This window comes from Abramis brama (assembly GCF_963993115.1).
Source record: "Abramis brama genome assembly, chromosome: 3".
Classification (NCBI taxonomy): Eukaryota; Metazoa; Chordata; class Actinopteri; order Cypriniformes; family Leuciscidae; genus Abramis; species Abramis brama.
In genome coordinates, this window is record NC_139965.1 from 61,994,940 (window position 1) to 62,012,525 (window position 17,586).

Here is a 17,586-nt window from a genome sequence, read left to right on the forward strand (position 1 = left end):
TTAATGACAGAACTTCAAATTATTCTTTTTTTTAAAAGAACAACAATGAAAAATCAATTAACTTGGAGGTGGGAATGATTCTCAGTGCCCAACTATCCTCTGTACTTCCTCCATCCACCCTTCTTCAAAATCTCTCTACTTCCTCCTTTACATTCTCTCCTCCCTCTTTAACTCTACTCCTCCCTCTTTAACTCTACTCATCCCTCTTTAACTCTACTCATCCCTCTTTTTACCCGCTTTACTCCTTTTCATCCTCTTTAACTCTACTCCTCCCTCTTTAACTCTACTCCTCCCTCTTTAACTCTACTCCTCCCTCTTTAACTCTACTCCTCCCTCTTTTTACCCACTTTACTCCTTTTCATCCTCTTTAACTCTACTTCTCTTCATCCTCTTTAACTCTACTCCTCACTCTTTTTACCCGCTTTACTCCTCCCTCTTTATCCTCTTTAATTCTACTCCTCCTCTTCACCTCTTTAACTCTACTCCTCCCTCTTTTTACCCTTTACTCCTCCCTCTTTTCATCCTCTTTAACTCTACTCCTCCCTCTTTTTACCCTCTTTACTCCTCCTCTTCATCCTCTAACTACTCCTCACTCTTTTTACCCGCTTTACTCCTCCCTCTCTTTATCCTCTTTAACTCTACTCCTCCATCTTTTTACCCTCTTTACTACTCCCTCTTTTCATCCTCTTTACTCCTCCTCTTCATCCTCTAACTCTACTCCTCACTCTTTTTACCCGCTTTACTCCTCCCTCTTTTCATCCTCTTTACATTTACTCCCTCTATTCATCCCTTATATTAGGTGTGCTGGACATGGGCTGTGGCTGGATGTAACCGATTGGTGAGAGTTGCCGTGTGCAGACGAGAGAATGTGATGTCAGACACTTTCTGCTTCCCGTAGTGACGCTCAGGCTAAGTTTGCATACTTTACCACAGCTGAAGTGGAATAAACGCATTATTTTCCAGATACAGATATTTCAGAGACATTTTCATTCAATACATGCACTACTGTTTGTACAAGAATAAAGTTCAAAATAAGCCTAAATACCAGTGAAGTGGGGTCTACATTGTTTTATTTTGATAAACATTTATCGCAACTACATGAAAAGAGCTTTTACTGTTATAAAGAACAGATTTGTGATCCTTAGTGGAACTGAAGGTGTGAGAAGAAACATGAAACGCACGTGATCGTTGTCAAGCGGTGTACTCTGCCAATCGTGGATTAGCTGTGTCATCATCAGAGCTCGTGAGTCGCTCTAGAGAATCTGCTCTGGCTGAGTCCTCCTGCTCTCCAATCACTCTCATTGTACTCTGATGCCTTATGGCACAGTCACGGGCGTCGCTGTCTGAAGTCGGACACAAGTTCTAACCATCAAGCACTGCTCAAGTTAGCCGCTGATCGTTCTGTGCAGCGCTGCATGAAGTCCAACAAGCCTAATGTAAAGGGGACGTAAAGATGGAGGAGAGAATGTAAAGGGGACGTAAAGAGGGAGGAGAGAATGTTAAGGGGACGTAAAGAGGGAGGAGAGAATATAAAGGGGACATAAAGAGGGAGGAGAGAATATAAAGGGGACGTAAAGAGGGAGGAGAGAATATAAAGGGGACGTAAAGAGGGAGGAGAGAATATAAAGGGGACATAAAGAGGGAGGAGAGAATATAAAGGGGACATAAAGAGGGAGGAGAGAATGTAAAGGGGATGTTAAGAGGGAGGAGAGAATGTAAAGGGGACGTAAAGAGGGAGGAGAGAATATAAAGGGGACATAAAGAGGGAGGAGAGAATATAAAGGGGACATAAAGAGGGAGGAGAGAATATAAAGGGGACGTAAAGAGGGAGGAGAGAATGTAAAGGGGACGTAAAGAGGGAGGAGAAAATGTAAAGGGGAATGTAAAGAGGGAGGAGAGAATGTAAAGAGGGAGGGGAGAATGTAAAGAGGATGTAAAGGGGAGGAGATAATGTAAAAGGGGAGGAGAGAATGTAAAGGGGATGTAAAGAGGGAGGAGAGAATGTAAAGGGGATGTTAAGAGAGAGGAGAGAATTTAAAGGGGATGTAAAGAGGGAGGAGAGAATGTAAAGGGGACGTAAAGAGGGAGGAGAGAATGTAAAGGGGACGTAAAGAGGGAGGAGAGAATGTAAAGGGGATGTTAAGAGGGAGGAGAGAATGTAAAGGGGACGTAAAGAGGGAGGAGAAAATGTAAAGGGGACGTAAAGAGGGAGGAGAGAATGTAAAGGGATGTAAAGAGGGAGGAGAATGTAAAGGGGACGTAAAGAGGGAGGAGAAAATGTAAAGGGGATGAAAAGAGGGAGGAGAGAATGTAAAGGGATGTAAAGAGGGAGGAGAATGTAAAGGGATGTAAAGAGGGAGGAGAGCATTAGGCTTGTTGGACTTCATGCAGCGCTGCGCAGACCGATCAGCAGCTGACTTGAGCAGTGCATGCCGGTTAGAACTTGTGTCCGACTTCAGACAGCGAAGCCCCGTGACTGTGACGTATGGTATCAGAGTACGGCGAGAGCGATTGGAGAGCAGGAGGACTCAGCCAGCGCAGCTTCTCCAGAGCGACTCATGAGCTCTGATGACGACACAACTGATCCACGATTGGCCGAATCCACTGCAACACAATGATTAAGAGTTAATTCTCACACCTTTAGTTCCACTAATGCTCACAAATCTGTTTTTATAACAGTGAAATCCCCTTTCATGTAGTCACGCTGTTATATTGTCATGTTTATCCAAATAAAACTGATACAATGTAGACCCCACTTCATCGGTATTTAGGCTTATGTTGAACTTTATTCTTGTACAAACAGATGCTGTATTAAGCAGTACATGTATTGCATGAAAATGTCTCTGAAATATCTGTGTATTTGGCAAATAATGCATTTATTTCACTTCAGCTGTGGTAAAGTATGCAAACACAGCGTGAGCGTCTCTCAATTTTAATTTCTATACCTTTATCCTTATTTCTTTTAATTTAGCTCCATTTCTTACAAAAAGAGTATAATGTGCAAAGTGTTAAAGTGTTTGTGCCTCCCTACAAACCACCCTTTCTTTAAGAGTCGTGATCCTGTTCCGCACATAATTTCTCACACCAGTCCATGTTCGCTGCTTCAAAGCTTCTGGCTCTGCGTCACTACGGGAAGCAGAAAGTGTCCGACTCACGTGTCTGTTTTCAGCTCCTCCCGCCTGCACACTGCAACTCTCACCGATCGGTTACATCCAGCCACGGCCCATGTCCAACACACCTATTCACTCTTCCCTTTTTATCCTCTTAACATTCTCTCCTCCCTCTATGACAGAAATATCAAAAAGTTTAACATGACATTCCATCCAACTTCATTGCAACTGAACAAAGAAAACTGAATAATGAAAATTGACTATCTTAATATCCTCTACTTCTTCATTAGCCTTCTTATACTCTAACTTTGCACTTTATATTCTGTTTCATTCCATCCTCAAAATATTTCTACACCTATATCCTCATTTCTTTTAATTTAGCTCCATTTCTTACAAAAAGAGCATAATGTGCAAAGTGTTAAAGTGTTTGTGCCACCCTACAAACCACCTTTTCTTTAAGAGTCGTGATCCTGTTCCGCACATAATTTTTCACACCAGTCCATGTTCGCTGCTTCAAAGCTTCTGGCTCTGCGTGAATGCATCTTTCACAGTCTTGCTTACCAGGAACTTTGTATGTCTTGATGAACTTCATCATGTGTCTCTCTACTGCTTTTACCTCACTGTCCTCCCATTTCTTTTTTGGAGCGTTTGAAGAACCTATGAAATAGTTAAAAACAAGTAAATACTCATTACACATTCTCATTACAACTAAATTGGTGAGTAAAGACCAAATCAAGACTAATGTGTCCTAATGTGTATATTTTTTTCATTTGGCTGGATATTGCTGCATGGAGCTGATTCATGTTTATTTGATTATTGTTGTTTGTGTAGTTTAGAGATTTTTCTTACCTTGATCCTCCCATGAAACAGATTGATCAGATTGAACAAGTTGATCAGTCTCTGCTGGTGCTGTTTTCTGAGATAGGTCACTGTAATCCTCCTCATCACTTGACATGGAATCACCTTGGGCCTCAAGTTGCTCTAAATAATTCACTGACAAAAAAATTTACACTTTATTGCTTATACTTACCATCTGTGACATGATTATATATGTTACCGGCAAAGTGTGAAATCCCGTTATTGTATAGAATGCCTGATGGTTACCTAAGTTACCTACCTACATTACCTAGGGCATTCTATAGAATTCCGGATTACACACTTTGCCGGTAACATATACATTGTTTTGCAAATATGTAAAGAACAGATACACACAGACAGTCCAAGTATACTCGTACCATTTGGGTCAATTTCAATGTCATCAAGTTTCTTTCCTTTGTAGTCAGACAGTGTTCCTTTCTCCATGGCCATTAGCAGCTGGGAGAGCACTTGTTCAACAGGATGGGGTCTGATGTGACCAAACATACCAAAAATCAGCTCAGATGAATCGGATGGTAGTTCTTCTGGACATGACATTGTCAAAAGTGCTTTGATACATCCAACATCTCCCAACGAGGCAGGTAGTTCATCTGATCAATTTATGACTGTACCATCACCAAAAAAGATGAAATGCCAATCTAAAGAGACAAACACCTTGTCTGGTGATAAGACTTTTATTCAGTCAATGCCATCACCAAAGACGGAACTCCGCAAGGCGTACAAGAAGCAGTATTGCCTTAATTGCTCTAAGCCATATTCAAAAATGGCAAGACACCTTGAATTTGTCCATCGCAACGAAGTGGGGGTTGTAAAGGCAATAGCATTTCCAAAACATTCCAAAGAAAGACGAGTACAGTTGAACCTCCTTTGAAAAAGGGGCAACTTTGCCCACAACACAGATGTGGTGAGACAAGGACATGGGGAGATGATTGCCTACTACCGTTCAAAAAATAGACAAAGAGCCAAAGAATTTATTCACTGCATTTACTGCCAAGGGCCTTATAACAAGCGTAGCCTTTGGAAACATATCAAAAACTGTCCTCTGAAACCTAAAGATGATGATGCCCAGGGCAGGAAAAGAGTTCGACCTCTGTGTGCTCTAAACACACCAGTCGGCTTAGAAGTGAGCAAAGGTTTCAAGAAAATAGTGTCCTTTATGAACTATGATGAAGTTTCGCGTGTAGTTCATACTGACAGATGCATCTTTCCTTTGTAGTCAGACAGTGTTCCTTTCTCCATGGCCATTAGGACTTTACTCATTTTTGCCAGCTGCAGTGTTCCCTCTGCGATGGACAAACTCAAGGTGTCTGGCCATTTTTGACCATGTCATGTCCAGAAGAACTACCATCCGATTCATCTGAGCTGATTTTTGGTATGTTTGGTCAACATCGCTGTAGTCTGTGACATCGCTGTAGTCTGTGTCACAGACGGTACTTCCTGAATACTGAATGAGAGAATATAACACTTACTCAAGGCAGTGGTTCCTGTAACATTATGTTTCATCGCATTGTGGATACTGGCAAGCAAAGTCATAATTATGCCAAAAAAATTGAGCATATAAAGTATCACATGGCAAGTCACATACCTGTCTTTTTCTTGATGGCCTTAAAGAGGATATCTGGAAGAGGAGAAATACAAACAAATATAAATAATATATAATTTCATATAATCTATTGTTAGTTCTACAAGTGCAATACAGCCAGACCATCCCAATAATTAAGCAAATTAATCTACCCACCTCCCTTAATGAGAGTGTCTCAGACATCTGCGATTTTGAATCACTGATAAGAGTGAAGATAAGGGTGGAGCAAGAGAAGATGATGATGATGATGATGAAGGCTGCGCATAGGAAGGCAATGAAGGCTGCCCAGGCGAGGATGATGAAGATGAAGGCTGCCCAGGCGAGGATGATGAAGATGAAGGCTGCCCAGGCGAGGATGATGAAGATGAAGGCTGCCCAGGCGAGGATGAGGATGATGAAGAGGAAGGCTGCCCAGGCGAGGATGAGGATGATGAAGATGAAGGCTGCTCAGGCAAGAATGATGAAGATGAAGCCTGCCCAGGCGAGGATGATGAAGGCTGCCCAGGCGAGGATGAGGATGATGAAGAGGAAGGCTGCCCAGGCGAGGATGATGAAGATGAAGGCTGCCCAGGCGAGGATGAGGATGATGAAGATGAAGGCTGCCCAGGCGAGGATGATGAAGGCTGCCTAGGCGAGGATGAGGATGATGAAGGCTGCCTAGGCAAAGATGAGGATGATGAAGATGAAGGCTGCCCACGCGAGGATGATGAAGATGAAGCCTGCCCAGGCGAGGATGATGAAGGCTGCCCAGGCGAGGATGAGGATGATGAAGAGGAAGGCTGCCTAGGCGAGGATGATGAAGATGAAGGCTGCCCAGGCGAGGATGATGAAGGCTGCCTAGGCGAGGATGATGATGATGAAGGCTGCCCAGGCGAGGATGATGAAGGCTGCCCAGGCGAGGATGAGGATGATGAAGGCTGCCCAGGCGAGGATGATGAAGATGAAGGCTGCCCAGGCGAGGATGATAAAGGCTGCCTAGGCGAGGATGATGAAGGCTGCCTAGGCGAGGATGAGGATGATGAAGGCTGCCTAGGCAAAGATGAGGATGATGAAGATGAAGGCTGCCCACGCGAGGATGATGAAGATGAAGCCTGCCCAGGCGAGGATGATGAAGGCTGCCCAGGCGAGGATGAGGATGATGAAGAGGAAGGCTGCCTAGGCGAGGATGATGAAGATGAAGGCTGCCCAGGCGAGGATGAGGATGATGAAGGCTGCCCAGGCGAGGATGATGAAGGCTGCCCAGGCGAGGATGAGGATGATGAAGGCTGCCTAGGCGAGGATGATGAAGATGAAGGCTGCCCAGGCGAGGATGATAAAGGCTGCCTAGGCGAGGATGATGAAGGCTGCCTAGGCGAGGATGAGGATGATGAAGGCTGCCTAGGCAAAGATGAGGATGATGAAGATGAAGGCTGCCCACGCGAGGATGATGAAGATGAAGCCTGCCCAGGCGAGGATGATGAAGGCTGCCCAGGCGAGGATGAGGATGATGAAGAGGAAGGCTGCCTAGGCGAGGATGATGAAGATGAAGGCTGCCCAGGCGAGGATGATGAAGGCTGCCTAGGCGAGGATGAGGATGATGAAGGCTGCCCAGGCGAGGATGATGAAGGCTGCCCAGGCGAGGATGAGGATGATGAAGGCTGCCTAGGCGAGGATGAGGATGATGAAGATGAAGGCTGCCTAGGCGAGGATGAGGATGATGAAGGCTGCCCAGGCGAGGATGATGAAGGCTGCCTAGGCGAGGATGAGGATGATGAAGGCTGCCCAGGCGAGGATGATGAAGGCTGCCCAGGCGAGGATGACGAAGGCTGCCCAGGCGAGGATGATGATGATGATGAAGGCTGCCCAGACGAGGATGATGATGATGAAGGCTGCCCAGGCGAGGATGAGGATGATGAAGGCTGCCCAGGCGAGGATGATGATGATGAAGGCTGCCCAGGCGAGGATGAGGATGATGAAGGCTGCCCAGGCGAGGATGAGGATGATGAAGATGAAGGCTGCCTAGGCGAGGATGAGGATGATGAAGGCTGCCCAGGCGAGGATGATGAAGGCTGCCTAGGCGAGGATGAGGATGATGAAGGCTGCCCAGGCGAGGATGAGGATGATGAAGGCTGCCTACTAGGCGAGGATGATGAAGGCTGCCCAGGCAAAGATGATGAAGGCTGCCCAGGCGAGGATGATGAAGGCTGCCCAGGCGAAGATGATGAAGGCTGCCCAGGCGAGGATGATGAAGGCTGCCCAGGCGAAGCTGATGAAGGCTGCCCAGGCGAGGATGAGGATGATGAAGGCTGCCCAGGCGAGGATGAGGATGATGAAGGCTGCCCAGGCGAGGATGAGGATGATGAAGGCTGCCCAGGCGAGGATGAGGATGATGAAGGCTGCCCAGGCGAGGATGATGAAGGCTGCCCAGGCGAAGATGATGATGATGAAGGCTGCCCAGGCGAGGATGAAGGTGGCATGGGTGGCGCAGGAGCTGGTGACGGTGATGAGGACAGGGCAGGAGAGCATGAGGTTGATGAGGCCATTATAGAGGTGGACAAAGCACAGGGTGCCGATGAAGAGGGTGCATCAGATGTGGATGCGACTGAGGATGACTGTGACAGCTTGAAATATAATTTGAATAAAAATATAAGGTCTAAAAGCAAAAGGACTAAGCAAACTGTTAATTAATAAAATAAATGAATAATAAAATAATTAACCGTTAATTGACTGAGGCGTTGATCACAGAATAGTGTGATTATGTTCACATATTACTCACCAAACAAACTTTTTGTGATTGCTGTTTAGCAATCTTGTGTTCCTTTTCAATTTCTGCTCTGTTAAAACGTTCATAGCAATCTTCATGATGTTGTCTTAATTTTGCCAATCTTGATTGAAACCGCTTCTGCAGATATATAAAGAGGTATTTAGCTTAAACAAGAATAAAATGTACATTAGCAATATTGAAAACTGTGGCACCCATTTCAGACAAGAACAAACACACTGTAGGAGTGAACAAAAAATGTTTTGCACATTTCAAAGCAAAGATCATTAATAAAATAAAAACTCTAAACAAACATTTATACAAACTTTACATACAAATTGTGACAATAGTCACATTAATAGTTACATTGGTTCAGAGTCAGACATTTAAACTCTGAACCAATAACTATACTTAACTAGCAGAGGTTGGTAGTAAGGCGCTACATTTACTCCATACCATCCAAGTCATTTTTAGTTTGTTTGTTTTAATTGTGGGTACATTTTACATAAGTGTGGGTACATAAGTACATTTCTAATGGCAATACAATTTTGTATCATTTGAAGCGTTTATACACTAGTGACGGGTCGTCATGAACGAATCTTTAATATGACTCGGGACTACCGAGTTGTCTCAGAGAGTGATTCGTTCATTTTGCGCTGACCGCACATGCCCAACATCCCATGGGTTCTGTACTGGAAACAGAAATGATTAGTTCATCTCTCGAGACTTCGGGTCCAAGTCTTTCGTTCTTCCGGTCAGTCCCACAGAGGCTATGCTGTCAGTACCGGAAAGATAAATGATTAGTTCACCTATCAAGTCCACGAAAACTCAAAAGATGAACTAATCAATTCTGTATCCGGTAGCGACTGCATAGCTCAGCCTATATGGGGCTGTCACGTGATGCACGAATGACTTGAACCCAAAGTCGATAGACTCGAAACGTGAACTAATCAATACTGTATCTGGTACTACAGACTGCAAAGCTCAGTTTATGAGGATCACGGGATGATCGAACGGCTTAGATCGGGAGGTGAGGTAAACTAACAGAATGCATAGCCTGAAGACCCAAATAAATAAATTAACTGTTTCTCATAATATGGCCTTTTTCTTGCATTGCAATTTTTTTCTTATTCTAAATGCGATCAACATTTGATGTGTTTGGGGAATTTGGCTAACATGTAACATTTTAAATACATTCTGCTGAAATGAACGAAATAACTTGAAAAAAGATTTGTTCATTTTGATGAACGAGATTTAAAGATCTGAGTCAGTAAAATGATCCGAACTTCCCACTACTATTACACACGTGTGCTGGATGAAGTGGATATGCACCTACAATCAACTAAAACCAAACCTTTAAAAAGCATCCTATGGTTTGCCAGCGATAAAGATCTTTTCGAGTTGAACACCTGAGCGCCAGCTGTTAGTGGTTGCCTGTGTTGCGTGTTCATTATTTTGGGGGCCGAGCAATGAAGGGAGGGGTGTGTCTGTTTGGGTGTCGATTTCAAATATCAATAGTGTTTCTCAGAAATCACTCACTGCACTTTCAACTAGCTGGCAGTAAACATCAGTAGATAGTTGCTGCATGTATGAGATGGTTACCGTTTTATTCATTGATGTTATTGCTTTGCCTGACTGCTTATATGGACCATTGCTGTTCACCTTGTCCAATTCAGGAGAAGAAACAGAAGCTGAACAATGGGGCTGGATGTCAGAAAAGAAACCAGTGAATATCAAAATCAGAATATTTGTAAAGGACAGAAAAACTTGTTCATGTTCATTCCTCTAGCTGTCCTACACGTTATCTATCATTTCTTTCACACACAACTCTACGCTGAAAGAGTCAATAATATAATGATACAGATGTTTTAAAGTGGACTTACCGATTTCTGCAGACCCAAACTGCTGGCTGGCTTTTTATCAGTGGATTCTGCTGATGCTTTATTCAAAGGCTTGAGAAATATGAGACCACAATCACATGGTAACTAATCAGAATGAGAGTTAAGATTATGAGATTTGTGAGAATTACTGATTAATCTCTTTAGCATTTTCTTGATAGTACCTTGACTCGCCATGGCCAATCTGAGTCGCCATAATTGTAAGTGATTTCCTCCCCTGGTAGAATGTCTCGTACAGCAAAGAGACACAGGTGAGGTTTTCTGCTCACTTCAACGGTTCTCATTTTGCAAGTATTTCTGGTCTCATCATTTACATAAGTCTTCCCAAGGACGAGTCTTCTTTAGATGCATCCATGCTATAAAGACATAAAATGACCACTCAGTACTAGCTAGACATGTACAGTTATTATAAGTGGTTCTGAACCCCAGTCCTGGGAACCCACCACTCTGCATATGCTGTATGTCTGGTGTTTTAATCCACCTGATTCAGATGAGGAGTTCATCATCAGAACACAGCTCTATGAACTCATCTGAGTGTGTCAGGTGAAGGAGACATACAGAATCTGCAGAGAGGAGGGTCTGAGAACCACTGATCTATATGATATATGAGATTAAATGGCGCACTGCAACATCCTCTCAGCTCTCAGATAAAGGCATCTAAAATTAATCATTTTGTTCTCTTTAGGGAATACAGGGAAAGCCAATTTAGATGACTCAAGGAAACTGCACTCAGTACTCTTAATGTCAGTTCATGTTGAATTTTAATTATTAGGGTGTGTTCACACCTGGCATGTTTGTTTAGACTGTTAGTGTGGTTAATTTGAATAAGTGTGAACACTGCCATCTGAAACCTGGTGCCACCAAACAAGAGGATCCAGATGCTGAATAAATAGGTCTCAGTTGGCTTCCAAACGAACTCTGGTGCGGTTCGAATGAAAAAAGAATGTAACATGGACCCAGAGACATGTAAACGAACCAAAAACAGGAAGATGTGACCCTAAAAAGGACAGACTGGTCAAGCATAACAGGTTTGACAATAGAAATGCCAATCTGAACACTAAGCGGACCCGGACCAAACGAACCAAGCGAACAGAACTCCAGGTATGAACACATCCTAAGTATTTTACAGTTCCAGATATTTTAGCATCCTTACTACATCAATCCAACAGTTCTGTACTCACCACCAATTTTTGCCATGCCACTGAAAATCAAACAGGAACGTGTTCTCAGCTTCAGTGTAGTGTTCAGTTCGGTCGGAAGAAAGCTCTAAAGAGGAGAAATACATTAGCTGCAGTTTCTTTAATGTCAACTATTATTTTATTACTAAAAGTTCTCTACCATATGACGTACATTATACGATGTGAAAGGGAAATTACTTAAGGAAAATAGTCAAAAGTCAGGCTAATCTCAAAGCATGATTTGCTTTTTATACTTTACATTATACTTTTAAGTCTTAAAATTATACAGTTAAAATTACATACATTTTCTTACACAAACCTATTTTTGCAGGCCAACCCGGTAGTAGTTGAACATCCCCTGGTTTCCTCCACAAAAACCCACTGGGATTTGCAGAAAATAAGCTAAAGTTAATCTATAAACTACACCACGGTTGACCAACTTCAACTTCCTTACGATGAAGCTTCAACAACTGTGTTGCATTATTTTAAAAGACAATTCTGTTTGTTTATTATTTGCATCTCTTTCAGGTAGTTTTTCTTTGTGGTATATGGATGTTTTATGTGGCTTCTATAGTTTAGATAAAAGTATAGAGTTTTTTTTTTTTTTTGTTGATAAATGTGCCTCCAGGAACTCTAAAGCTTTAAAATCCATCTCCCTGTGTAATATTTATAATGTTTCTGCATTATTATAATGCATGTTTGACTGATTGTGTGATGTATACATCCCCATCCCTACATCTACCTAGAATAGTTTGCAAGAGTGCGATTATAAACACAACGAGGCTGTGAAAGTGACTAGATGAGTTAATCTGTTCAGCTGATGACGTTTAATGTCCCAGACAACCCGTCTCCCATTTAGACACTTGTTAACAACTGCCTTTTACCAGACAAGTAAAGGCTTTTAAAAAAAACACACAAGAGAGTATTACTATTTTATGTTGTGGAGTAAAGCGTGAAAATATCTTGATCTTGTGCTAACCATGGATCTTATTTCAGGAATTTAACCAAAACCCATTGATCATGTTTACATGCACACCGATACGCTGATAACAAAATAAAATCACCTTCTTGAAATAATCCATTATCCAGGTTTACATGCAAACCAATAACCACGTAAACCACTACTTTATAAGTAAATCAGGTTAATGACGTCAAAACCTAACCATTCGTTTATCTGACTGTGTATTTCATATGTCATGTCAGTTGTGATGTTAAATAAAGCCCAAGAGTATTCCAGAATTTCAGAGGAAAACTTCCAGACTCATATTCTCCTCTCATGCAGTATCGGGTGCAGGATTTTGACTGTACCACTTCTGAACGAGATGAGAATACTTTTAAGAGGTTCTTGGGTCAAGAAAACACTCGCTCTGTCTGGATGTGCTTTAATCCAAAATAAGGACACTTTCCTGTCACACATCACACATGCTCCCTTCAATAAGCCACAGAACACAGAGGTTAATGTGTTTACATGCCGGGCAAATCTGCAAATAAGGGGCAAAAATCTATCTGTGTCGATTGGTTTATGCTTATGCTGTTTATGGTGACCTTAGTCTGCGTTTACATGACCACATGCACTGTCGGCTTATTATGCATAACTGGGTTCAGAATGTGCAAATAAACATTGACTTTGGGTTGATGGAACCAGAAATGCAAAAATGTAACTGGTTTTGTTTAACTTGTGAAACATGGATATTAGTTGGCCTAACAACCATATGACTCACCTCACATTAAATTCTCAGTTTTGTAGATTAACGTTATTACTAAACTGCTTAGTAATTTATACTTGCCTTTATATTTGCTGATGAACTGCTCTCGAAGCCCAGGCTTGTCGGTTTCACAGGTAATGTGATGCTCAGCGTCCTGCAGAGGTTTTTTACGCCTTTTATTTCCCAGCATGCTGAATTTCTTTCTTGAAATGACTGAAAAAAATAAATAAAATAAATATAAGGTGAATGAAATAAATAAGCATATTTAAAAAAATCTTGTTGATCTTACTGGAATTGTTCACCCAAAAACATACATAATTAACATACAATTATATTAATTGTTGTTTCAATTGAACCTCATGTTGTTCCAAACCTGTGTTGTGTTTTTTTCTGTTAAACACTAAAGTATATCTTTATATTATATCAACAGAGCTCTATTCAATGACAGCACATGTGACCAGTCAACAACAGGCATTTAGATAAAAAAGGCAATGTCAATGATGCCAAAAACCATTAGTTCTTGTGTGCCTTGTGACCACAATTGACATCAATCTACTGTATATTCATATTTGATTTAAGAGCGTATGGGAGATTTTCAGTCAGTAACCAGCTAGATTCATAGGGGCTATTTTTAATGTGCTTTTGGTCTGCTTTGGATTTGACACACACAATAAAAATACTATAAAGTGTCTATGTACTGGCATTGGGCAAAAAAGCTCTATAAAGATAAATAATAATAAGAACAGGCATATAATGTAATAAAAAATATTATATAAAATAAAAATTATCAAATAATAATGATATAAAAAAATGGAATTCATTATTTCATTATTTATACAAATTACTGTTGATAGTTGACAACACTTTTGATTAAAAAAAAAAACAATGATATAGGCTAGTAGACTATCACTGACTCAGTTGTTTAGATTAATTTGCAGAATCTAAAGTACTATTATATAAAAAATAACAAAATTCTATTTACTGGCCATTGCCTACAAGTTGGCAATAAACTTTTTCTTTATTGCAGCAAATCATCATATTAGAAGCAAACTCAAATACAGTCGAGAAGTAAATAAAACCCTAAGGAAAAAATAATTAAACAACTAAAATAAACACATCTTACTAACTTTCATATTTCACAATGTATTTAGTTATCATGCATTTTGAGGACAAGTCTAGATCTCACCTTTAGCCTTTAATGCGTGCGTGGTGGGGGTTGTCGTCGTCTGTTTCGCGTCCCATTGTCACGTGTCTGCATTTCCCGGGAAAACACATCCACGGTCGCAGACTTGCGTAAATGACGTAATTACGTATTTGGATTTCACGTTGAAATTGTGACTACATTTATTTAACCTAATAGAACATTATCTGATGGCAAGAATCTTTTTTTCCACAGTTTTAATCACAGTACTCTTTCTTCAAACTAAAAAAAAACAAAACAAAAAAACCTGTGGTGAAGTGAGTCTTTCCAGAGTGTCTTTTCCGGTCTTTTCTAGTGGACAGAGCACATGATCACTTTTAAACGAATCCACCCGCCTCGAACTAGGAACCACTGCGCATGTGCGTACAAACACAGGTTTAAAAGAGCAAAAAATGCCTAAATGAGCAACCTAGATCTCTTGAACAGGCATATTATTTTCTACTAATATCATTAATCAAAATAGTAAATTGATGTCTGCAAATATACAGCAGGGCTGATATGAGCTGGTATATCTCCAGTTCTGCACTTGTCTGTGTTGTTGTCATTTCATCAGTGTCCCACAACTACTTCAGAATTTATTTGAGTTAAGAAGGGGGAAGGAGTGTGGATTATTTCGAGGCTCAAAATTAAACTTTAACGTGTAATTTAACAGCATTATCTTTTTATGTATTTAATAAATGAATGGTATTTACATTAAAGGGCGGAGAAGCTGTTAGACAATGTAAAAGTGCTTTAAAAACGCATAGCCACAACAGATTGTCATCTTTTGAGCAGCACTGCTGATTACCTATCTCTCTGTCACTGGTCAGTCTGTTAGTTCATTCATCTCATCTCTTTCACTCTGCAGTCAGTCTCAGTGCTGTGGGGGAAGGGCGCGCACGCGATCAGTCTCAGTGCTGTGGGTGAAGGGCGCGCACGCGATCAGTCTCAGTGCTGTGGGGGAAGGGCGCGCGCGCGATCAGAGTCAGTGCTGTGGGGGAAGGGCGGCTGATCACAGTATGAGCAGATCTCAGTCAGTCTGACAGGCAGAGACAGAGCTAGGGTTAGGGTTAGGGTTAGGGTTAGGGTTAGTGTAGATCCAATGGCTTTTAAAATCAAAGTAAGAACAAAATACATCTGTAAACAAACATTTAAACGTGTCAGCTTGATTCATGATTCTTTTAAACACTTTTTTTCTTTTGTATTATGACTATATGTAACTGCTGTCTCTATCTCTCTCTCTCTCTCTCTCTCTTTCTCTCTCTCTCTCTCTCTCTCTCTCTCTCTATATATATATATATAGAGAGAGAGAGAGAGAGAGAGAGAGAGACTCTCTATATATATATAGAGAGAGAGAGAGAGAGAGAGACAGCAGTTACATAATGTTTGCTGTAACTGCTCTATTAACAGTTATTATCAGTCACTTTAGTACATTTATTGAATCATCCTTAAGATTTGCACACCAGTACCTAAGTGCATTTCGTACAAACAGCAGAACACAATAGATTAGCCTACCATCAAACTCCTGTAACTTGCTCAAAATCCTTAGTACAATATCAAAGAACATATCCTTGTGTCATTGTTCACAAACAAGAATGTCAAAATGCTTAGTTTCAGATGTAAACTATGGCTACGATTTTGATGACAATGATTGAAAATACAAAATACTGCACTGTATCTGAATGACATATAAATTTAAACAGCACACATATACGCATTACTCTAGAGGAGACTGGACAGGATTCACATATGCACTTTTACTGTTGGTCTGACAAAAGATTACAGTACAGTGGCACTGTGATATAAAAAACAAGACTATCACACATATACTGTATGTACGTGTCTCTATCAAGTATATTTACTGTATAATGTATAATGCAAGTAGACTTCTGTAATAGCCTATAGCATTACAGTAAGTCTACAGTTTATGGTGAACAGTACAGTGCAGTAGAGTGAACACTGTCTGATTACACACCTGTTCTGTCTACAAACGCTTGAATGATTGAAGACACACGGTTGTTCTCCCAACATTCGGCTGCACCCTTCATCCAGCCTCGGCCATAAGGTCATGAATGAGAACATGATCTACAATAATGGCACTTATTTCTTCTGAAACACACAATCTTAGCCTGTTCCTCTGTTTTACCTCCTTACCCTTCCACCACACATCCTTGCTCCTCTTCTTCTTCTCGGCTGTTCACCCTGTTGTTCTTCCTCTCTCAGAGTGTGTAACGTGTTGTGCTCTGTATGCATCCCAGATGAAGCTTCATGAGATGCACTCTGAGCTATTATAGAGAACTGGTTGATCATTGATTGATCTAATGCTTTACATTCCCCTTCATTAGTGAAATTCAGAACTCACCTCTGCAATTCAACAATTCAGGACAAAAAAAGTCTAATAGAATTGTATAGAAAATATGTTTGACAGTTTATGACAACTAGTTCAACCAATTCTGCATTTAATGACTTATGGAACTAATGCCTATATGTTTTGTGGGGTAAGACTATTCAACAGAGAACCAGTATAATACATTTTTATAAACATGACATAAGCAATTAATAATGTAAGAAACAGCATACATTTGCACATAATCAACTGCATGAATGTACTGCAATTTGTTCAAAAGAATGAGAAATTGCTTTTATGAGGTGCACAAGTAGATAATGTGGAGATTGAACAAGTAAGAATTTTAGTTGTGATCTGAGAAATGCACCAAAGCAACTGAGAAAAACTGTAATATAATTAATATAATAATATAGTATCATTAGAATTGTTGCTGTAACTGCTCTCCTTTATATAATATAATATAAAGAGAATGTTTGCAGTAACTGATCTCCTCTATATAATATAATAATATAATATAATATAATACAATATAAAGAGAATGTTTGCTGTAGCTGATCTCCTCTATATAATATAATATAATATACGTTAATATAAAGAGAATGTTTGCAGTAATTGCTCTCCTCTTATAATATAATATAATATAATATAATATAATATAATATAATATAATATAATATAATATAATATAATATGAGAATGTTTGCAGTAACTGCTCTCCTCTATATAATATAATATAATATAATATAATATAATATAATATAATATAATATAATATAATATAATATAATATAATATGAGAATGTTTGCAGTAACTGCTCTCCTCTATATAATATAATATAATATAATATAATATAATATAATATAATATAATATAATATAATATAATATAATATAATATAATATGAGAATGTTTGCAGTAACTGCTCTCCTCTATATAATATAATATAATATAATATAATATAATATGAG

General features: G+C 40.3%; 1 protein-coding gene across 4 annotated transcripts; it reads right to left on the minus strand.

Annotated features, from left to right (window-relative positions):
- Nucleotides 1-2,851: 2,851 nt before the first annotated feature.
- On the minus strand, nt 2,852-17,099 carry LOC311079395 (uncharacterized protein). 4 transcript variants are annotated; one of them, XM_084108788.1, is made up of 11 exons: nt 14,277-17,099; nt 13,172-13,303; nt 11,388-11,472; nt 10,371-10,562; nt 10,192-10,260; nt 9,911-10,012; nt 8,324-8,449; nt 5,572-5,604; nt 4,346-5,430; nt 3,960-4,103; nt 2,852-3,767 (listed from the first exon to the last, which is right to left on the minus strand). In XM_084108788.1, the coding sequence occupies exons 4-9, from the start codon at nt 10,488-10,490 to the stop codon at nt 5,239-5,241; spliced, it is 642 nt and encodes a 213-aa protein (XP_083964914.1). In that variant the 5' UTR covers nt 10,491-10,562; nt 11,388-11,472; nt 13,172-13,303; nt 14,277-17,099; the 3' UTR covers nt 2,852-3,767; nt 3,960-4,103; nt 4,346-5,238. The 4 variants fall into 4 exon arrangements, with proteins under 4 accessions (XP_083964914.1, XP_083964915.1, XP_083964913.1 ...); XM_084108789.1 differs by having other exon boundaries at nt 2,852-3,283; nt 3,559-3,767; nt 13,172-17,099; XM_084108787.1 differs by having other exon boundaries at nt 13,172-17,099.
- Between the last annotated feature and the right edge of the window lie 487 nt (nt 17,100-17,586).